Below are 23,492 nucleotides of genomic sequence, written 5' to 3' on the forward strand. Positions count from 1 at the left end.
CATACTGCTTAGGATATACAGTACTTATCAGGGTAATAGTGAGTGGAAAAGTCAAGAGCACTCCAAGCCTCAGTAATTCACCTCAAAAATAGCTTTGCTATGAATTTAATTTTGCCTACAGTGTAAGTTAGTCAGTGATTTAAACCCCACGAAAGTTCCTCTATTTATGAATATTCAATAAACACGTGTATGCTGTAGGTAAGGAGAGAGAGAAAGAAAGAGAGAGAGAGATATTTGTGTTCACTGTTTCACAACTCTCCTTACTCTCCCACAGATCCTGATATCGGAAGGCTTGGGCCTCTATGCAAGAGACCCAAAGTTCGTGAACTTCGCCAAGCGAGAGATCGCGGACGCATGTAACATGACCATTGATGAGATGGAGAATGCAGCCACAGACCTGCTGACCCGTTCAGCGGGCCAGCCAATAGGACGCTTCGAGGAGGAGCTGGCTGACGAGATGAACTGTGTGATTTCCTACTGAGACTAGAGAGAGGAAACAGAGAGGAAGGGAGGGGAGAGGGAGGGTAGGAGAGTTGGAGGGCAATGAGATAGAGCCTTACCTTTTTGTCTCCATCAACATAGGGGGTAAGAATGGTGAGGCAAGCTATTGATCTTAGCAAACTGTCAATGTCTCTTTGATCAGGGTATTTTCCAGATCTTCTCGGGTAATTTGGCTTTGTTGAAAGTGTCAGTGTGTCTTGAACAAGAGCCTGAAATAACCATACTACATTTGATAGCACATAAATAAAGTATCTATTGAGGTTTGGCCACAATACTCTTAAACAGTTATTTCCAATGGAAGAGTGCACAGTACTATAGCCTTCCAAACGTGATTACAATTCTTATTCTACTATGAAGTATTTATCGCTATTTCAAAAGCAGCATTTTTGCCTTGTATTTCCATTTTGTACTGAGCTTGATTTGCTGTCCCTTTATGTAACCCCAAATCATACAATCACCCTGCTAAGACCATAGAAATATATTAAAAGCAGGCATAAATCCAACAAATAAATAAACCCCTTGTCTGTTGTGCAAGTGAGCTCCAGTTGTAACTATAGATCATGAAACAGGGTCTGTGTGTGTCATGTCAGTTGCCCAGTGAAGCATTAGCTTAGCATTAGACATTTGAACCATGTCATGTATAATTATATCAACAGAAATGCCACAGAAGATTCTGACAGTCATCATAATCTTCCTCAGTGAGAAACTTTGAAGTAGTATTTATGTACATGTATGGTCAAGAGGAAAGCAGCTTGTAAACGTAATAATAACAATTGCTAGTTTTGTTTTATTGGGACTGCTAATACTTTGAAATGTCAGGTATTTATGTGTGTACATTAATAAAGTGTCATGTCTTTTTCTCAAAGTTGTAATGCAGATCATTTAGTGACACTGGAATTCCGTCATTAAAGATAGTAGAGACAGGACTTGTATTAAATAACTGGTAAGCATGTAGTTATTTGTAATCTGGTAAGCACTGTATATATCTAAACAACTATAGAGTGATCTTAAGGAACAAAATGCACAAAAGAAACACATGAATTACATAATGACTCATTAGTGCATTGGCAGATGGAGAACATCTGTGTTTCCTTGGCCCACTCCATTCTACATTTAGAAACTCCTCTTTAATTACCATGGCAACACTTGGCTTAGTGATTTTCAGGTGTTATTGTTTTTCAGAAAGGAAGATAAATAAAGACTTACAAGGCTGGTCATGGTCAGCGCCCACTTAAACTAGGCTACTGGAGATCTTGTTTGATTCCTCACATCATGAGCAGCCTGAAAGGTGATTAAAAAAAGACTGTGTTATAAGCAGATAGAATATAATTCCATAGATGTATTAAGCACCTTTAGATCCGTTGTCTGTCATGTTGGTGTATGTGACAATAAAACTAAATGTTAGTAGGCTTAATAGTATCAAACCGTGTGAAATCAGATGTATGCGTGTCAAACTGAAGCCCTGAAGCTTAGACTTGTTGGCAGTGCAGCTGCATTCTCTTCTACAATATAATGTTGAAATGTAAAACCTGTCCAGTGCCCACCTCCTAACCAACGTAGTAAAAGACGTAAGCACGCACACATTGGTGTAGTCTCTCTGTTATCCCTGTGGCAATCTCTGTAGTCCCCTAGAATAATGCAGCCATATGATTGGCCAGGCTGTCAAGCTCGTCATTAGTCTATGTCCAATGACTTCTCTGACGTCTTTACGCTCCAGATGTCCCCGACGAGTTTGTGACGTGTTACAGCTATTCCCATCTCTTTACCCTCGTCCCCCGGTGGGCTGTTCAGGATGAAACGCCTCCCTCCCTCCACCCATCTGATCCTCTTATCTACAAGCAGGCGGCCAAGATGGATGTTGTGAACCAGGTAGGGCTCTGGGATGAAAATCAGCAATATCAAACATTGTTTTCATTTAATTTAAATATCTGATGAGCCATCGTTTGGCACTCCTGCAGAATGCGCACTTTGACACTGTAGCGGTTTGGGGGAAACAATATACCATCATTATAACAGGGCGCGCTGTAATTGTAAAGCCGCGGACCGTTAGTCTGAAATGCAGTGCTTTTAGTGGTCGTCTCATGTGAACGAATTGCCGTGCACTGACCGCAAAACACCGCAATACAGGCGTGATAGATTGCATGTGGTTTAGCCAATTTTGCACCAGCAGTGGACTGGTGCAGTGGAGCGGTTGGCTCATAAATAGACCATGGTCCAAAAGTCCAAAGAATTGAACAAGATACTCTGCGCAATGATTATTTTTTAACAGCATTTCAAAACACGCAGACAAATAGGCTCAACACATCCATGTTATTATTTGAGCTGACATCTATTGGTAGTAGGATATGCAGAGATTATTGCTCTGCACTGCACACAGCCACTGCTATTTAACTAACAGAATCGTTGACTGAATGTGTTGTGAGGGGGTTATTTGTCTCGTAGTCTATCTATTAAGCCTATGTGTTGTGTGCGGGGGAGCCTATGTCAGAGGTGGAAAGGAGAGTGAAAATCAAGAGGAATAGCGACTGACCCTATTTTGTCAATACCGCAATATAAGACGTGGTGCGTCTCTAAATGTAGCAAGGTTTATTATAGGCCTATCAATTTGTTAGGGGCGGCAGACCTACCGGGGGTTAAAAGTAAAATATTGCGAGGTGAATCGATAGGCTATGGCTTCAGCGTGGGGCTCACAGACGGACACACCGCCTTCATTTGCGACTGATGGGGCGCAATCACCCGCACATGGCAAGGGTTTACAAATTATAGCAAAAACTAAGGGCCCACCCCGGTGACTTGAGCTTTTAGTTGTGTCTCAATTCCTAGTAGAGTGCTTGTCAGTCAAGCGTTGGGGAACAGAGAAACGTGTGTGATAAGCAGCTTTGCCTAATTCTAATACTGGCAGTCTATCTCTCCCTCCCTCCCTCTCTCGCTCTGTCTCTCCTTCCCTCTCCCTCGTCTCCCCTAAACGATGTGTGCTTTGTCACCCGGCCTGTCGCGCCCCAAGTAAAACAATACAATTACTGTAGCGTACTAGCCTTTTGTGATGACCATGCGAACAAATGACAGCATGAGAAAGATGATCGTATCACCGCTCCCGAAAGATACATTGAAAATAATTGACAGGTGCAAACTGTGGGGTAACAACATATATGCTGACAATTCATGTAGGCGACAGTAGGCATACACACTACAAGCATCCAAACGATTATTCGAGTCTGTCAGATAACCTGTGTCCTCTCATTCGAGTGTTTTAATTTGTATAGAATCTAAGCTTTTCGACAAATTCTGAAGACAATGTTGATTTCTGTGTTGATAGTTGGTGGCCACCGGGCAGTTCACCATAATCAAACAGCCTTTGGGATTTATGAAAATCCTACAATGGGTAAGTTACCGTTTTCATACAATGTTTCATTATTTGGTTTATGATGGGAGTGAGCGTGTGAGATGTCAAAGTGCGCGCACGTATCCTTTCTGCGCGCATGCGTGGGTATGGAAGTCCACGGAGAGTATTACGTAGGACTATTGCATGCATAAAATCTCACTGTGATGGTTTCAACCAATACACTTAAAAGCTATAAATGATAGGCCAATATATTATGCTGTAGGTAGGCCCTGTTATAGTCATGTTGTGTCTCTGTACCGTGTCAGAACGTGTCCTTCTGTCACGCAGAGGTCAGAAAAAGCTACGTGAAGCTTTGTGCTCGTGACGACACACAGGCAGCGCGAGGCGGATGACACTGCCCATCCTCCCACTCGTTGCTGCTACTCGGTCACCACCGGCAAGCAGGACTCTTGAAAGCTCGATGTCGTTTCAGTTATACCATGTTACTGTAATTCGATCATGGTAACTGTTCCAAATCTCTGTTCAAATCATCCAGCCCACTGTTTCTGTCTCCTCTCCTGTGGAGTTTGTTGTGTAGCCTATCTGATCCACCGTATGGTTCTCACCTTAACCGTTTGACCTGTAATCTATCTTGTGACCATATTTCATGCATTTAGGTGTAGTTACTATAGTTGCTTCTTTACAAGTTGTGTAGTTGCTCACTCCTAGGGCTAATCACATAGTGTTACCTTTTATTTTTAAATACAATTTCATGTTTTGGAAGTGGCACATAAAGATTAAGTATAGGCCTACACCTAACTTAAACCTGGCCATTGACATTGCTGCAGCATCCCCCTGAAACAGGCACTGTCCACTGTCAGGGGTTCTGAAATGTCAAATCGCAGGTTTTAATTGACCGCTATCCATGGTGCTGAATCTGAATCTCCGCTGTAAGTGCTATTTGCTTACCTTTACAAGTCTGTTTACCTTTACAATTCTTCATGTTACAAAATCACCACAATGCTCTATATTATACATCTCGACTATTTGTTGTATTGTGCTGCAGCATGACAATCTTTGATGGACAATTGATGATGAATCTGTGATAAAGCATTCCACAGGCCGATATCACAAAATGTACTTGGCATGCACATCAATTCATGATCTCTTTTTTCTCTTTATTCAGTAACACTGGAGGTACAGGGTGACCCTTCTGCCAAAGTGTTTTGTGCCAAGGGCTAGATGTATTCCTCTATGAAGATAGGCTCTCTCAATTCTACAAAGAAGAGTCTCATTGAATCTCACCGAGTCTCCCTCTCAGAATAATGATGTAACGCGGGAATTACTGTAATCATTTGGACAAAATATGAATGTACTGTGTACTATGTACGCAATTTGTAATTAGGAACACCTCTCCAACACTTTACCACTTCTTTCTCAACTATTTGTTATTACAGCATAAGAACTAGCACACACACACACAAACACACACACACATGCTGACGATACACAGCTATTACTCACCACTTACTCACACACACTGTCGCTAAACAGAACAATGTATGCCCTCATTGAGGAAGGTAAAAGTAATGACATCGCTTCCTTCCATGTTCCATTTTGACTCACTTTGGTAGAACGCCATGACAATTGGTTGATTGAAAGAATAGGATGAATATATGAGAAGACACATAGACCTACATACACAAAGCAACATCAGGTTATCAGCAGAAGATACCCAAACAATGTTCTACTCTAATTCACAGCAGGACAGAATAACACAGGGCAGCAGAGACTGAGAGGACAAATCTGACAGCATGACTTTGTCTGTAGTCCTTCCCCGGGGGACTGCTAGTGCTTGAACATCACATTGCTGCTTCTCTGGGTCACATGGTTAACAAACCTCCATGGATGCAGCAGCACACAGGCAGAAGTCCAGAGCATTCTACCCATTTACAAGTCACATGTAGCTCCTAGGTTGCATTACATTCATTGACGATAGGTCTAGCTAAAATCTCGGAAACCTGGAACTAAAATCTTGCGTAGTTGCACCAGATGCTTGGCTATGTTCTGGGGGTAGATGTATAGGAAAAGATAAGTCTCCACAACCCCTAAACCGAAATTCTCAGCCCCCCCCCCCACCTTCCAAATACGTTCCGGTTCAAATCATTGCTTGAAATCCCGCCCCCACTTTCAGCACCACTGTCACCGAATCCTGACACGTCCAACTAACCAGTGACGGAAAACCAAAGCACCGGAACTACTGTGACCTTACCATACTATATATTACGTAGTCTATCCACGACAGATTAGCCTACCTATAATCATGTGTCATGTCAGTTCATTCATATGGCAATACAGTACCTGTACAGTACAGACACACACCTTGCTGTTCCTGATTTTCTGCGTGTGTGATGGATTTGAAGGTCACATGGGTGTTTTTGGTTTGAATTATTAATCTTCTGAAAGCAGAAGTCCTAGGGTGTTGCCCTCTGTAGTACAGCGAGATAAATGGACTGTCACTATTGCCTAGATTCTTCTTATGTGTAGTACGGAAAATATATGTTTGTGCTTTAGGATCCTCAACCCTGTTTTGTGTTTCTTTGAGAATGAATCAATGATGAAACATGCCTATGCTATGTGTGTGTGTGTATGTATGTATGTATGTATGTATGTGTGTGTGTGTGTGTGTGTGTGTGTGTGTGTGTGTGTGTGTGTGTGTGTGTGTGTGTGTGTGTGTGTGTGTGTGTGTGTGTGTGTATGTATGTATGTATGTGTGTGTGTGTGTGTGTGTGTGTGTGTGTGTGTGTGTGTGTATGTATGTATGTATGTATGTATGTGTGTCAGTGTGTGTGTGTGTGTGTGTGTGTGTGTGTGTGTGTGTGTGTGTGTGTGTGTGTGTGTGTGTGTGTGTGTGTGTATGTATGTATGTATGTATGTATGTATGTATGTGTGTGTGTGTGTGTGTGTGTGTGTGTGTGTGTGTGTGTGTGTGTGTGTGTGTGTGTGTGTGTGTGTGTGTATGACTCATTGCTGTTGTACTCTCTCTTGGGAGCTGTGTGCTGACGAAGCCTAGTTTTGATGGATGATGGGAGACACATCGAAATCTCCCCAAACAAACTTAAAGCTGTATAGAGAGTGGTTAACCACTGTGTCTACCATAACAACACCCTGCCCCAGGTTATGCTTGTGAAAGAGGGTTATTGTGTCTTGACCTGGAATTGACAGTTAACTGCTCAATTTACATATTTGCTTTAGTGATTCACTCAGTGCATCATGTACTGTAAGAACAGTTTTCATACTGTGTGGTCAATACATTGACAGAGCTGGACTTCAGTTGAACTATCCATTGAATTGATAATAATGTATCCCTCAGATCTGTAACACTTTAGCCAGTACAGATGAACAGTTCATCAAATGGCTACCTGGACTATTTGCATTTACCCCCTTTTTTGACACTGCTGCTACTCACTGTTTATTATCTATGTATAGTCACTTTACCCCTACCTATATGTACATATGACCTCAATTACTTAGACTAACCTGAATCCCTGAACATTGATTTGGTATTGGTACCCCCTGTATATAGCTTCGTTATTGTTTTTTTACTTTGGTTTATTTAGAAAATATTTTCTCGCTCTGCACTGTTGGTTAAGGGCTTGTCAGTAAGCATTTCACTGTAAGGTCTACACCTGTTATATTAGGCGGATGTGAGAAATATAATGTGACTTGATTTGAGTATTCTATTACAGGTGTTGCTCATCAAAACTGCTGATTGTAGGAGTGTATAGTGTGAGGAGTTTATATGTTAAAGCTTTGCAGACTTATTGCCAGGGCTTTCTGCCCACTCCACTGCCCCTTGCTTAGAGGAGGTGTGATTGGTTGAAGCTGTTAGTTCCATCACACTTTGGGTTCCTGCCAAACTCTGCAGCAGAAATAAGCTTGAGAGCATACATACAGTACTTACATGTTGATGGCTAGACTTGTGGTCCTACAACGTCCATTTATACTCATGTATCAATCAATGTATTAACGTCAGTTATCCATTTACCCACGTTTATTTAGGAATATCAGTGGTTTCAGTCTTGTCTGACTCAGCTATAAAATCTGATGAGCAGGTATTTATAAACATTGCTGATTTTAACTCAGAGAGTGTGTGTACTCGTTTGTTTTTTTGGGGGGGTCAAATCAAATCAAATTTTATTAGTCACATGCGCAGAATACAACAGGTGTAGATCTTCCAATTAAATGCTTACTTACAAGCCCTTAACCAACAATGCAGTTTAAATAAAAAATAAATAAAAAATACAAATAAGATTAAGAAATAAACGTAACAAGTAATTAAAGAGCAGCAGTAAAATAACAATAGCGAGACTATAGACGGGGGGGTACCGGTAGAGAGTCAATGTGCGGGGGCACCGGTTAGTCGAGGTAATTGAGGTAATATATACATGTAGGTAGAGTTATTGAAGTGACTATGCATAGATGATAACAACAGAGAGTAGCAACAGAGTAGTAGTGTAAAAGTGGGGGAGGGGGCAATGCAAATAGTCTGGACAGCCATTTGATTAGATGTTCAGGAGTCTTATGGCTTGGGGGTAGAAGCTGTTTAGAAGCCTCTTGGACCTAGACTTGGCGCTCTGGTATTGCTTGCCGTGCGGTAGCAGAGAGAACAATCTATGATTAGGGTGACTGGAGTCTTTGACAATTTTCAGGGCCTTCCTCTGACACCGCCTGGTATAGAGGCCCTGGATGGCAGGAAGCTTTGCCCCAGTGATGTACTGGGCCGTACGCACTACCCTCTGTAGTGCCTTGCAGTTGGAGGCCGAGCAGTTGCCATACCAGGCAGTGATGCAACCAGTCAGGATGCTCTCGATGGTGCAGCTGAAGAACCTTTTGAGGATCTGAGGACCCATGCCAAATCTTTTCAGTCTCCTGAGGGAGAATAGGTTTTGTCGTGCCCTCTTCACGACTGTCTTGGTGTGCTTGGACCATGTTAGTTTGTTGGTGATGTGGACACAAAGGAACTTGAATCTCTCAACTGTCACGGCTGTCGTAGGAAGGAGCGGACCAAAGTGCAGCGTGATTATCGTTCCACATTTTTATTAAACTGTGAAACTATGCAATACATATAAATAAACTGAATAACAAAACAACAAACCGTGACGCAGAGGTGAAACATACACTAACTCAAAGACAATCTCCCACAAACCCAGGTGGGAAAAACACCTACTTAATTATGATCTCCAATTAGAGACAACGAGGACCACATGCCTCTAATTGGAGATCATCCCAAACAAACCCCAACATAGAAATACAAAACTAGAACATAACAACATAGAAAAACTATACTAGAAAACCCCCCTGTCACATGACATCAACCTGCTCCTCTAGAGCCCCATCGATGAGAATGGGGGCGTGCTCGGTCATCTTTTTCCTATAGTCCACAATCATCTCCTTTGTCTTGATCATGTTGAGGGAGAGGTTGTCCTGGCAGCACACAGCCAGCTCTCTCACCTCCTCCCTGTAGGCAGTCCCGTCATTGTCGGTGATCAGGCCTACCACTGTTGTGTCATTGGCAAACTTAATGATGGTGTTGGAGTTGTGCCTGGCCGTGCAGTCATAAGTGAATAGGGAGTACATTTACATTTACGTCATTTAGCAGACGCTCTTATCCAGAGCGACTTACAAATTACAGGAGGGAACTGAGTACGCACCCCTGAGGGGACCCTCTGTTGAGGATCAGCGTGGCAGATGTGTTGTTACCTACCATTACCACCTGGGGACGGCCCGTCAGGAAGTCCAGGATCCAGTTGCAGAGGGAGGTGTTCAGTCCCAGGGTCCTTAGCTTATTAATGAGCTTTGAGGGCACTATAGTGTTGAATGCTGAGCCGTAGTCAATGAATAGCATTCTCACATAGGTGTTCCTTTTGTCCAGGTGGGAAAGGGCAGTGTGGAGTGCAATAGAGATTGCATCATCTGTGGATCTGTTAGGGGGGTAAGCAAATTGGAGTGGGTCTAGGGTTTCTGGGATAATGGTGTTGATGTGAGCCATGACCAACCTTTCAAAGCACTTCATGGCTACAGACGTGAGTGCTATGGGTCGGTAGTCATTTAGGCAGGTTACCTTAGTGTACTTGGGCACATGGACTATGGTGGTCTGCTTGAAACATGTTGGTATTACAGACTCGGACAGGGAGAGGTTGAAAATGCCAGTGAAGATACTTGCCAGTTGGTCAGCGCATGCTCGCAGTACACATCCTGGTCATCCATTTGGCCCTGCGGCCTTGTGAATGTTGACCTTTTTAAAGGTCTTACTCACATCTGCTGCGGACAACGTGATCACAGTTTTGCGGAACTGCTGGTGCTCTCCTGCATGTTTCAGTGTTGTTTGCATCGAAGCGAGCATAGAAGTAGTTTAGCTCATCTGATAGGCTTGTGTCACTGGGCAGCTCTCTGCTGTGCTTCACTTTGTAGTCTGTAATGGTTTGCAAGCCCTGCCACATCCGACAAGTGTTAGAGCCGGTGTAGTACGATTCAATCTTAGTCCTGTATTGACGCTTTGCCTGTTTGATGGTTTGTCGGAGGGCATAGTGGGATATTATCAGCTTTAATATTGTCAGTTTTAATATTGCAGATAGATTGTGGCTTCCATCAATATAATTGTCTGCATAACTTCCAATCCCCCATATATACAGTACCTATAAGGGCACAAGGCGAGACCCATATGCAGCCACAGGAGGCAGATGGTTGAGTTCCGATATTTATTATAACATAAGGGGTAGGCAAAAGGCAGGTCGGGTACAGGCGAGAGTTCATAAACCAGATCAGAGTCCAAACAGTACAGGGCGTTAGACAGTCTCGAGGTCAGGACAAGGTAACCAGGTCTGAGTCCTAACAGTACAAGGCGTTAGGCAGGCTCGAGGTCAGGGCAGGAAGAATGGTCAGGCAGGCGGGTTCTCTGTCAGGACAGGCAAGGGCCAAAACCAAGAGGACTTGGAAAAACAGAGACTGGGAAAAATAGGAGCTAGGAGACAAATGCTGGTTGATTTGGCAAACAAGACGAACTGGCACAGAGTGACAGAAAACACAGGGATAAATACACTGGGGATGATGAACGACACCTGGAGGGGGTGGAGACAAGCACAAGGACAGGTGAAACAGATCAGGGCGTGACAGTACCAGTCAAAAGTTTGGACACACCTACTCATTCAAGGGTTTTTCTTTATTTTCACTATTTTCTACATTGTAGAATACTAGTGAAGACATCAAAACTATGAAATAACATATGGAATCATTTAGTAACCAAAAAAGTGTTAAACAAATCAAAATATTTTAGATTTTATTTTAGATTTTAGATTCTTCAAAGCAGCCACCCTTTGCATTGATGACAGCTTTGCACACTCTTGACATTCTCTCAACCAGCTTCACCTGGAATGCTTTTCCAACAGTCTTGAAGGAGTTCCCACATATGCTGAGCACTTGTTGGCTGCTTTTTCTTCACTCTGTGGTCCAACTCATCCCAAACCATCTCAATTGAGTTGAGGTTGGGTGGTTGTGGAGGCCAGGTCAACTGATGCAGCACTCCAGCACGCTCTTTCTTGGTCAAATAGAGCTTACACAGCCTGTAGGTGTGTTGGGTCATTGTCCTGTTGAAAAACAAATGATAGTCCCACGAAGTGCAAACCAGATGGGATGGCGTATCGCTGCAGAATGCTGTGGTAGCCATGCTGGTTAAGTGTGTCTTGAATTCTAAATAAATCACAGACAGTGTCCCCAGCAAAGCACCCTCACACCATCACACCTCCTCCTCCAGGCTTCATGGTGGGAACCACACATGCAGAGATCATCCGTTCACTTACTCTGCGTCTCACAAAGACACGGTGGTTGGAACCCAAAATCTCAAATTTGGACTCATCAGACCAAAGGACAGATTTCCACCGGTCTAATGTCCAATGCTCGTGTTTCTTAGCCCAATCAAGTCTCTCCTTCTTATTGGTGTGCTTTAGTAGTGGTTTCTTTGCAGCAATTTGACCATGAAGGCCTGATTCACACAATTTCCTCTGAACAGTTGATGTTGGGATGTCTGTTACTTGAACTCTGTGAAACATTTATTTTGGGCTGTAATTTCTGAGGTTGGTAACTGTAATGAACTTACCCTCTGCAGCAAAGTTAACTCTGGGTCTTCCTTTCCTGTGGTGGTCATCATGAGAGCCAGTTTAATCATAGTGCTTGATGGTTTCTGCGACTGCACTTGAAGAAAGTTTTGACATTTTCCGGATTGACTGACCTTCATGTCTTAAAGTAATGATAGACTGTCATTTCTCTTTGCTTATTTGAGATGTTCTTGACATAATATTGACTTGGTCTTTTACCAAATAGGGCTATCTACTGTATATCACCCCTACCTTGTCACAAATTTTGACTGGTACGGTATACATTTCTTTAAAATATATTTCCCTTTATTATTTTCCCCTAACCCTACCACCCCTCTCCTAATTGGAGTAAACTAATGGACAACAATTCTTAGGCTTCTACTTCCAGCTTATACATACTGTATACATTTTACGGACACAGTATATTTTACAATAGTTATCTTTTGTTTGTTTTAAGTCCCATACTACAACTACACTCAACACCTCCCATCTATCTCTGAAGACCATCCAGTTTTGATTGACCCCAAGCATACTTCCAAAGTTGTGGCAAAATGGCTTAAGGACAACAAAGTCAAGGTATTGGAGTGGCCATCACAAAGCCTGACCTCAAACCTATAGAAAATTTGTGGGCAGAACTGAAAAAACATGTGCGAGCAAGGAGGCCACAAACCGGACTCAGTTACACCAGCTCTGTCAGGAGGAATGGGCCAAAATTCACCCAACTTATTGTGGGAAGCTTGTGGAAGGCTACCCGAAACGTTTGACCCGAGTTAAACAATTTAAAGGCAATGCTACCAAATACTAATTGAGTGTATGTAAACTTCTGACCCACTGGGAATGTGATGAAAGAAATAAAAGCTGAAATAAATCATTCTCTCTACTATTATTCTGACATTTCACATTCTTAAAATAAAGTGGTGATCTTAACTGGCCTAAGACGGGACATTTTTACGAGGATTAAATGTCAGGAATTGTGAAAAACTGAGTTTAAATGTATTTGGCTAAGGTGTATGTCAACTTCCGACTTCAACTGTATGTTTAACTGTGTTGTTTCACAAAAGTTCTGAACCTACAGTATATACATTTTACGGACGCAGTATACTTTACATTAGTTATCTTGTTATTTTTAGTCCCACCCTTCAGCTCCACTCATCCCCTCCCATCTATCTCTGAACATCATCCAGTTTTGATTTCTATTTGCTATATATATTTCAACTGTGCTGTGATGTTGAACCTTTCTATTTTTATAAAAAAATGTACCCCCTTTTTCTCCCCAATTTCGTGATATCCAATTACTGTCATGATTGTCGTAAGGAGTGGACCAAAACGCAGTGGAAAAATGTATACTCATCTTCTTTTTTATTTGAAGAAGGAAAAACAAAATAAACACGTATACAAAAACAAACGACTCCAAACAGTCCCGTCAGGTGCAACAAACACTAAACCAGGAAATAACTACCCACAAACCCCCATAGAACAAACACCGCTATAAATAGGACCTTCAATCAGAGGCAACGAGAAGCAGCTGCTTCCAATTGAAGGTCAACCCAATAAACACCACATAGAAATAGACCAACTAGAAATAACATAGAAATACACTAACATAGAACATAACACAAACAACCCTGAAACACCCTAAACAAACACCCCCTGCCACGCCCTGACCAAACTACAATAACAAACAGCCCCTTTACTGGTCAGGACGTGACAGTACCCCCCCCCAAAGGTGCAGACCCCGGATGCACATTAAACAAAAAAAAATAAACAAAATTAACCCCAACACAAAAATAATCCCCTAACTAAAGGGAGGGAAGGGAGGGTGACCACCGTCACCGACGGTTCTTGTGCTACACCCCCCCTCCCCAACCTCCTACTACAGAGGTGGCTCAGGCTCCGGCGTTACTCCCCAACCTAACCTGTCCACCCCCGCTAACTGCTTATTATCATTTACCCCTCCCGAAGTCTCTCGACTAAGGCGCATCGCTGGAGACCTCTGGCTGATGTGCGTCGCTGGAGACCTCGGACTGATGCGTGTCACTGGAGACCTCGGGCTGATGTGCATCGCTGGGAGCTCCGGACCGGAGGGCCGACTCTGGGAGCTCCGGACCGGAGGGCCGTCTCTGGGAGCTCTGGACCGGAGGGCCGTCTCTGGGAGCTCCGGACCGGAGGGCCGTCTCTGGGAGCTCCGGACTGGAGGGCCGTCTCTGCTGGCTCCGGACTGTGGGCCGTCTCTGCTGGCTCCGGACTGTGGGCCGTCTCTGCTGGCTCCGGACTGTGGGCCATCTCTAGACGGGGCACTGTCGCCGTAAGCTCCGGACGGGGCACTGTCACCAGAAGCTCTGGACGGGGAACTGTCACCGGAAGCTCTGGACGGGGAACTGTCACCGGAAGCTCTGGACGGGGAACTGTCACCGGAAGCTCTGGATGGGGAACTGTCGTCGGAAGCTCTGGATGGGGAACTGTCGTCGGAAGCTCTGGATGGGGAACTGTCGTCGGAAGCTCTGGATGGGGAACTGTCGTCGGAAGCTCTGGATGGGGAACTGTCGTCGGAAGCTCTGGATGGGGAACTGTCGTCGGAAGCTCTGGACGGGGACTGCGCACTGAAGGCCTGATGCGTGGGACTGGCTTAGGAGGTGCCAGACTAGGGACACGCACCACAGGGCTAGTGCGAGGAGCAGGAGCAGGACAAACTGGACTGGGCTGACACACTGGAGGCCTGGTGCGTGGGGCTGGTACTGGAGGTACCAGACTGGAGACACGCACCCCAAGGCTAGTGCGAGGAGCGGGAACTGGATACACTGGGTCATGAGTAGGCACCGGCGGTCTGGAGAGCACCGCCTGCACAACCCATCATGGCTGGATGGTAACAGTAGCCCTGCACGTGCGGAGTGCTGGCACAGGGCGAACTGGGCTGTGCAGAGGCCTGATGGCTGCCGTGCGTAGAGCAGGTGTAGGGTAGCCTGGGCCTAGGAGGTGCACTGGTGGCCAGATGTGCTGTGCAGGCATACTCCTACCCGGCTGGATGCCCACTCTAGCACGGCACTTGCGAGGAACTGGGATCGCTCGCACCGGACTGTGCGTGCGCATGGGCGAGATCGTGCGCACTTCCGCATACACCGGTGCTCTCATGATCCGTTGCTCCCCATGAAAAGCACGGGGAGTTGGCTTAGGTCTATTACCTGACCTAGCCACTCTCCCCGTGTGCCCCCCCCAAAACATTTCTTGGGGCTGCCTCTCGCACTTGCCAATCGGCGTGTATAACACCTCGTAATGGCGCCTTTCCGCCTTGCCTGCCTCCAGCTCCTCCTTAGGGCGCTGGTACTCCCCAGCCTGGTGCCAAGGTCCTGCCCTGTCCAGGATCTCCTCCCATGTCCATGAATCCTTATATTCCTCCTGCTGCTCTTTCCTCCGCTGCTTGGTCCGTTTGTGGTGGGTAGTTCTGTCACGATTGTCGTAAGGAGTGGACCAAAACGCAGCGGGAAAATGTATACTCATCTTCTTTTTTATTTGAAAAAGGAAAAACAAAATAAACACGCATAGAAAAATAAACGAGTCCAAACAGGTGCAACAAACACTAAACCAGGAAATAACTACCCACAAACCCCCATAGAACAAACACCCCTATAAATAGGACCTTCAATCAGAGGCAACGAGAAGCAGCTGCCTCCAATTGAAGGTCAACCCAATAAACACCAAATAGACCAACTAGAAATAACATAGAAATACACGAACATAGAACATAACCCAAACACCCTAAACAAACACCCCCTGCCACGCCCTGACCAAACTACAATAACAAACAGCCCCTTTACTGGTCAGGACGTGACAATTACGATCTTGTCTCGTAAACTCCCCAAAGGACTAGGGAGAGGCCAAGGTCGAGTCATGCGTCCTGCAATACATGACTTGCCAAATCACGCTTCTTAACACCCACTCGCTTAACCCGGAAGCTGCACCAATGTGTATGAGGAAACACTGTTCATCCCCCCCCGGCCAAAGCCTCTCCTATCCCGGACAACTAACCCGGATCGAACCCCAGGCTGTAGTGACGCCGCAACACTGCTAAGCAGTGCCTTAGACTGCTGCGCCACTCGGGAGGCCCAGTTCTGAACCTTTCTTTTTTCATAGTTTCTACAGATTTTAAATTAAAGATAAACATTTTTGCTGAAAGTGTTATTATAATATTGATCGATTGACTATTACTTTTCAAATCACCCAGCAGTGCTAATTTCAGAGTTATGTTGCATTTCTTCATCCATTCCTGAACCTGCAACCAAAAACAAGCTGCATTTGGACAGCACCAAAACAAATGATCTAATGAGTCTGTCTCTTCATAGCAAAATCTGCAGAGCTGGGATGGTTGTATCCCCCATATATATAACATTATATTGGTTGCAAGAATTTTGTATAATCATTTAAATGTAAAAACTCTTACGTTTTGAATACAGTGTCGTTGTGTGTATCAGTTCATAAAACCATATGCCATGGAATCGGTACATTGAAAATCTCTACCCAACTTTTTTGCAATCTATATGGCACAGCTGTACATATTTTGGTCCTTAAATGAAACTGGTATACTTTTTTATTTATCACAATTTTCTTTCATTTTGGGTAGAGTAGACATTTCCATATATTATGGTTAGCTGCATGTGTGACATACTCGTATTTGTTTTATGCATGTGTGCGTGTGTTTGTGCATGTTTGAATAGTGGTAGTGAATTTATGTGAGCGCACAGCAACATGTCAGTGGAAACCTCCCTGTGCCCACTCCACCCTCTATGCTCTATGTTGCCAATAGCGTTACCATAGTATCTGACACTGTGTGCAGCCTGCCTCTCCGTCTCTCTTTCTTTAACATCTTTCCATTCATTGCTTTGCCCTTTTTTTTAACCTCAACCTCTTGTTAGTGAAACCATAGTCAAATTGGTAACACTTAACATTAAGGTGTATGGTATAAAGGATTTATAAAGGCTTTACAAGTAGTTACATTAAACACATAACATATTGGTTGAATTTTTGCGCTGCACCGGCAATAATAACAGCAATAACAGTGTGGTAATGCTTGTTGCAACCAGAAAATCAGTGTGAACAGACAAAGCATCTTAATTAACCAGGCCAAGAAGTTCTTGTTTGTTGCAGATCATAGAAAATGATCATCATCTATGTTACTGTGTATGCTAGACTACAATCTTACAAGAGGATCATTTGGCAAACGTTGTGAATTTAGAGTAACTATGTTGAAGGATGTGGGAGAGCTAAGTATCCTGGTGCTAGATCTGCATGTTCCTCATACAAAAAGTAGCATCCTCTCCCCTCACAGTCCTCTACAATCATTATTAAAACCTGTTAATAAGGAGAGGAAGTGGAGGAGGTGTGACTGTGTTAGTGCTGTAGATAAAAATGAGACAAGGAAATAAGTTATGTGAACCATCTGTACAGTTTTTCATCAATAGAGAAGTGTGGATGAATCTGTGTATATTTGAAGGCTCGACGAAGCCATGTTGAAATATATTCTGAGTATTTACAGCAATGTATTCCAGAGTATGAGAGCAGGTTGGTATACAGATATGTGCATTTGTCCGTGTGTGTGTATTTTTGCAGCTGCGCACACATGCGTCCATGACTGTGTGTGAGTGTGTGTGTACAGTAGCCCTGTGCAGCGTCCTTTAGTGACAGATGGAGGAGCACCTCTGTCAGATTAATAGCCGTATTTTCCATCCAATCGGATCTGGCCTGCAGGGAAGGGAGGGTGTGGTAAAAATAGCTGGCTTTCTAATCTCCTATGTGTGAGAGTGTGTCTATGTGCACGCTCGTGTGTGTAAGAGAGTGGATAAGCGTTCACGTGCACAAGCGCTGGGTTACAGTACTTTAGTACTGTAGTAATGTAGCCTGATACATAGAGTAGATCATAACTTATTTGGTACAACAGATAGTACATCCATATCAACCAAACATGTTATTTTACATTTCTTGTATTTTCTTAATACCTCAAGTGCACAACTTTAGGTGTCGGAGTAACCATGGCAACAGGTGTAGCTCTGTAACCTGGCGATATAGCTACATTGATTTGCACTCTGGGTGCCTTTGTCAACAGCCTGCTGTGATTAGTGGAACATTGGAGTGCAGAAGACACAGCAGGTGGTGAAACCTCAGTGTCAGCTTCTTCAGTAACAGTAGACCTTTAGCGGGGGTTGCCATTATACTGCATGGACTTTCCTTTCATCAACACCTATTTCAGACCAAACTCAATCTCCAAAGAATCATTCCAGTATTAGTGCAATTTAATACATGTATTTTGCTTCTCCCCACATTTCTCATTTAATAGATGTATTTTGCTTCTCCCCACGTCTCATTCTTACAACACTATTCTTTCCCATTCCTTTGATCTCACTACTACTGTAAATTGTTCGGCCCCTTCTCTTTCACTTCCCTTTTACTTCGACGTCCTGTCTCTAACTCTTCTCATCTTCTCTTCCCCCCTCTGTATCTTTCAGATCTTTGCTATCTTTGCTTTCTCGACATGCGGCAGCTACTCTGGCATGTTCAAGATGAGTGTGGAGTGTAAAAACCGGTCAGAGAGTGACCTGAGCATTGAGGTGGAGTTTGAGTATCCATTCAGGTCAGTATGCCCAAATCAGTCACACGTAGCCCCCTGAACCCGCACAAATATGGTTTGTCTGTTATTTTTACAGTACCACTGGGCTGCAAACGTCACGGATGGAATATTAATCTATATTAAACTATATTAACCCAATTTGACGTCTCTCTTCCCCTCTCTCTCTCTCTCTCTCTCTCTCTCTCTCTCTCTCTCTCTCTCTCTCTCTCTCTCTCTCTCTCTCTGATTCCCATCTTCTCTGTCTTCCTCGGTCCCTTGTCCTTACCAGGCTACATCAGGTGTACTTCGATGCCCCAACCTGTAAGGGGGAAAGCCCTGAGCGTCTGTTCCTGATAGGAGACTACTCCTCCTCAGCTGAGTTCTTTGTCACCGTCGGTGTCTTCTCCTTCCTCTACTCCATGGCAGCCCTTTCTGTGTACGTTTTCATTCTGGAGAAATACCGTGAAGGCTGCAAGGGAGCCCAGATTGTGAGTTTGTCTTTCGATCTTCTTGTATCTAGTAGACATCTTCCATACCATATTCCACTACCTCTGCTACTATTATTAATATCCTAGTAATGATAATGATGTTAATGCTGACGACAATGATGAGATTGATTACGTTTCTGTTGAGGATTTGAGATTGATGATGATGTATGTTGCTAATGATTTATAACTTGATGCTCCTCAGGACTTCGTTGTGACGTCTGTGTTCACCTTCTTCTGGCTGGTGGCTTCTTCTGCCTGGGCTAAAGGTTTGTCGGATGTGAAGGCAGCCACCGACCCAGACAAGGTCCTCTTACTGATCGAGGCATGCGACGAACCGGAGAACCGCTGCCGTGAAGTCCACGACCCTGTCGTCTCTGGTCTCAACACATCTGTGGTAAGTTTTTCAGGAATGGTGTATTTAGTAAAAGTGCTGACTGCTGAGGATATGACAGAAAAAACTTGTACTACAACATATTGACTTCTTCTTCTTCTTTTTTCAATTCATCCCCCAGGCGTTTGGCTTCCTGAACCTGATCCTGTGGGGAGGAAACCTGTGGTTTGTGTTCAAAGAGACCGGCTGGATGGCAGCCTTCGGAGGCACGTATGCACCTTCCCAGGAGAAGGCGCCTGCTCCAGAGTCCTTTGGCCAGGAAGGCTATGGGCAAGAGGGCTATGCACAGCAGGGGGACGCCTATGCCGGCACCCAGGGAGGCTACCAGCCTGACTATGGCCAGGGCGGCTACACCGAGGGAGGAGGAGACTATCAGCAGGGGGGATACGAACAGCAGCCCACCTCCTTCGCCAATCAGATGTGAGCTGGTCCACCCTACAGCATCTGGAAGCTGGTGAGTGTCAGTACATATGTTGGAGCAACACTGAGAATACCGAGGTAAACGACTGAGAAATACTGTATTAATGTTACTCTTCCAAAGGGAATACAGACTGTGGCTTTATGACATCTTCATAAGCTTTATGTATACATTAGTTGTAATTGATCTTTCTCCCTCTCTTGCTCTCCTTCTCTCGCTCTCTCGCTCTCTCGCTCGCTCTCTCTCCCTCTCTCTCTCTCTCTCGCTCTCTCTCTCTCTCTTCAGGGCCACCCTGTGATTTAGGAGTGTGGTGCCTGACCACCATCCACAATTCCACACTCCTCTGTTTGTCTGTTTGTGCATCTATGAGTTGACAAGAGGAGGGAGGGATGGAAGAAGGTGAGGTTTTGGGAGGGGAATTTAGCAACACCGTGTCCGTTTGGGTTATTTTGGTGAGGGGGAAATGGGTCCTTACAGTAACATGCTGTTTCTTCTGTTGATGTATTTAACTGTAGAAGACAACAGGGGGTTTTCCATTTGATCATGTGAGGAAAAACTTGAATACAATATAAAAAGAACTACAAAGATCAATCTTATAAGGGAATAACACTTAAATGGACAATAATGGTAGTAGTATTTAACTTGGGAGAATGTATTTGTCTGTGCTGTGTAAATATCAACATATTAATATATACATATATGTACACAGTTGAATAATTGTGCACTCCATATTAGTTGTTATACAACAAATGTAGAGCACAGAGTTATTCAATTGTATTTACTTCAGTTCTGTTTAGGTCACATAGTTCAACCCTCATCGTGCTCTAATATTTATGTTGTGTGTTTATTTTATTTCTCCATATTCATTTTTATTTCTCATTTTGATGTTTTTGTTTATCCATTTTCAGAATAGAGTTACCTCTTTTCTATTTTCTCATTGTGCTTTTTTATTTGTTCAACATTACTGAGCGAGTTTGTGACTGTGACAGCAGTGGAGAGTTGTTAGCAGTGATTTATGTGTTTAACATAGGTTACGTTCATTACAACTTGTGTTCATTGCCATTTATGTTTTTCCATCGAAATATTACTCAAGCAATGATTTAGCTATGTTTGTTCCAGAGAAACTCTTAAAAGCTGAAATGTAAAAAGTCAAAAATGCATCTAGGATAATGAAAAAGTAGTTAGCATGGTAGCACTTGGTATTTTGCTAATATTATGCTGTTGCTAAAAACTGCTGTACGTAGTGTTCTATCAACACTCTTATTTAGAGATGAGTTGAGGTTGTGAATCAGGGAAGCCAACTGATGTCGAGGGGCATCGTTTTTTTAATTTCTTTGGATTGTAAATGTAGTTTAGAAATCGGCATCCGAAAAATTTGGTCCAGAATCCATTCCTGTTTTTATGTAGTCTAGGGATGAGTCATCAGACAGAGTTAGTCATCATGTTTAATCACCATTTCTAATGCTCGTCTGATCATAATGCATGCAAATATTTACACAGAACTAAATCAGTATGGCACAATTTGCGCCGTTTTCAAGACCATACACAAGCCATAGGAAATAGTTACAGTACTTTTAACATATTAATATAGCCAACTGAGGTGTTCTGAACAATATCTTATTTCCATGTAAAAACATAAATCCTGCATCCCCCACCCCCACAACACCCGTTTACTCTCAAAACAAAGGAGGTTTTGCATGTCTGACTCTTGGACTAAAAGCAGCCTGGAACAAAAGTGAAGGGGGAAAGGCAAGTGGCATATAAGTGTTAGAGCATATTACGTAATATGATGTATGTTTGGCTCATCATAAGATGACAGCACAGAGCAGCTCCGATATATTTCACACATATCACACAGAGTACATGTGCTACAATAATCAGGTTGGCTTACCCGCTGTACTGCCAATCCTCTGTTTGGGTAGAAGAAAAACTGTTTTGCCAAATGGTGACAGGACAGGTGTGTATTGAGCGATAGATTTTGCTTCCATAGTTATCATCACAATGGAAACTGATATTGTTTTTCATTCACATTATTCCGTTATGCAGTTTTGGATTAATTCATTTTTGTATAATTTTTTTTTTTTATCAGGCGGTGTAGAGACACCTGACTTTCTATCTCTCTCTTTCCCTCGCTCTCTCTTTTTCTCTCTCTCTGTAGTTCTTATGCTCAATGAAGTACATATACTCTGTTGTTAGTGGTGAATGATGTCTTGTGATACTCTTTACGCCTTTGGATAGTGCTGTGTTTATTGTGTATGATGTATTCTTATTAGTATTTATGATAATGACTATGACAATATATCCATTCTATTCTTATTCTATGGAATCCATGTGAAACAAAATCAAATAAACTTGAAATTATTCTGTTGAAGGTTAAATGTCTTGTCTATGTCTCTAATCTTAGCGATCATATGTATTGTTTATGCTGTACTATGTTTATTTTTTATTCATTTTTATTTAACCTTTATTTAACTAGGCAAGTCAGTTAAGAACAAATTCCTTTCGACAATGACAGCCTACCAAAAGGCAAAACGCCTCCTGTGGGGACACGGGCTGGGATTAAAAAATGAACTATATATATAAATATAGGACAAAACACACATCACGACAAGAGAGACAACACAACACTACATAAAGAGAGACCTTAGAAAACAACATAGCAAGGCAGCAACACATGACAACACAGCATGGTAGCAACACAACATGATAACAACATGGTAGCAACACAACATGGTAGCAGCACAAAACATGGTACAAACATTATTGGGCACAGACAGCACAAAAGGCAAGAAGGTAGAGACAACAGTACATCACGCAAAGCAGCCACAACTGTTAGTAAGTGTGTCCATGATTGAGTCTTTGAATGAAGTGATTGAGATAAAACTGTTCAGTTTGAGTGTTTGTTGCAGCGTGTTCCAGTCGCTAGCTGCAGGGTACTGAAAAGAGGAGCAACTTAGGGATGTTGTCACATCCTGACCCTAGTAAGATGTCATTTTCTATAGTAGAGTAGGTCAGGGCATGACAGGGGGTGTTTTGTGTTTTTCTATATTTTCTATTTCTATGTCTTAGTTCTAGTTTTTCTATTTCTATGTTGGGGTTGTTTGGGTTGATCTCCAATTGGAGGCAGCTGATCCTCATTGCCTCTAATTGGAGATCATATTTAAGCAGGGGATTTTCTTCCTGGGTTTTGTGGGTAGTTGTTTTCTGTTTAGTGTATGTCACCTGACGGAACTGTTGTCGGTCGTTTTGTTGTTTTGTTAAAGTGTATTCATTAAAATGTAAATATGAGCACTATACACGCTGCGCCTTGGTCCCCTTTATACGACCCACATTACAGATGTGTGTGATTTGGGGACCTTTAACAGAACCTGACTGGCAGAACGGGTGTTTTATGTGGAGGATGAGGGCTGCAGTAGATATCTCAGAAAGGAGGGAGTGAGGCCTAAGAGGGTTTTATAAATAAGCATCAACCAGTGGGTCTTGCGACGGGTATACAGAGATGACCAGTTTACAGAGGAGTATAGAGTGCAGAGATGTGTCCTATAAGGAGCATTGGTGGCAAATCTGATGGCCGAATGGTAAAGATCATCTAGCCTCTCGAGAGCATCCTTACCTGCCGATCTA

At 43.3% G+C, this 23,492-nt stretch overlaps 2 protein-coding genes across 2 annotated transcripts in view; both read left to right on the forward strand.

Annotated features, from left to right (window-relative positions):
- The window catches only part of LOC106567232 (voltage-dependent L-type calcium channel subunit alpha-1D), a 29,566-nt gene extending 28,207 nt beyond the window's left edge, over positions 1–1,359 (forward strand). The window contains exon 47 of the mRNA XM_045692751.1: positions 275–1,359. Coding sequence (XP_045548707.1) covers positions 275–481 — 207 coding nt within the window. The 3' untranslated portion in view covers positions 482–1,359. The remainder of the gene's footprint in view (positions 1–274) is intronic.
- An 861-nt stretch (positions 1,360–2,220) lies between these two features.
- LOC100380661 (synaptophysin) lies at positions 2,221–22,246 on the forward strand. Its single transcript, XM_014136272.2, has 7 exons — positions 2,221–2,370; positions 3,818–3,883; positions 18,471–18,595; positions 18,861–19,059; positions 19,262–19,453; positions 19,572–19,904; positions 20,154–22,246. The coding sequence occupies exons 1-6, from the start codon at positions 2,353–2,355 to the stop codon at positions 19,872–19,874; spliced, it is 903 nt and encodes a 300-aa protein (XP_013991747.1). The 5' UTR covers positions 2,221–2,352; the 3' UTR covers positions 19,875–19,904; positions 20,154–22,246.
- The last annotated feature ends 1,246 nt before the right edge of the window (positions 22,247–23,492 follow it).

This window comes from Salmo salar, chromosome ssa13 (genome assembly GCF_905237065.1).
Source record: "Salmo salar chromosome ssa13, Ssal_v3.1, whole genome shotgun sequence".
Classification (NCBI taxonomy): Eukaryota; Metazoa; Chordata; class Actinopteri; order Salmoniformes; family Salmonidae; genus Salmo; species Salmo salar.

Bases quoted from the DNA above. Each gene is read 5' to 3' on its own strand.
- LOC100380661 (XM_014136272.2), top strand. The intron at 18,596-18,860 runs GTCAGTATGCCC...TGTCCTTACCAG, and splicing joins GAGTTTGAGTATCCATTCAG to GCTACATCAGGTGTACTTCG. The intron at 19,454-19,571 runs GTAAGTTTTTCA...TTCATCCCCCAG, and splicing joins CTGGTCTCAACACATCTGTG to GCGTTTGGCTTCCTGAACCT.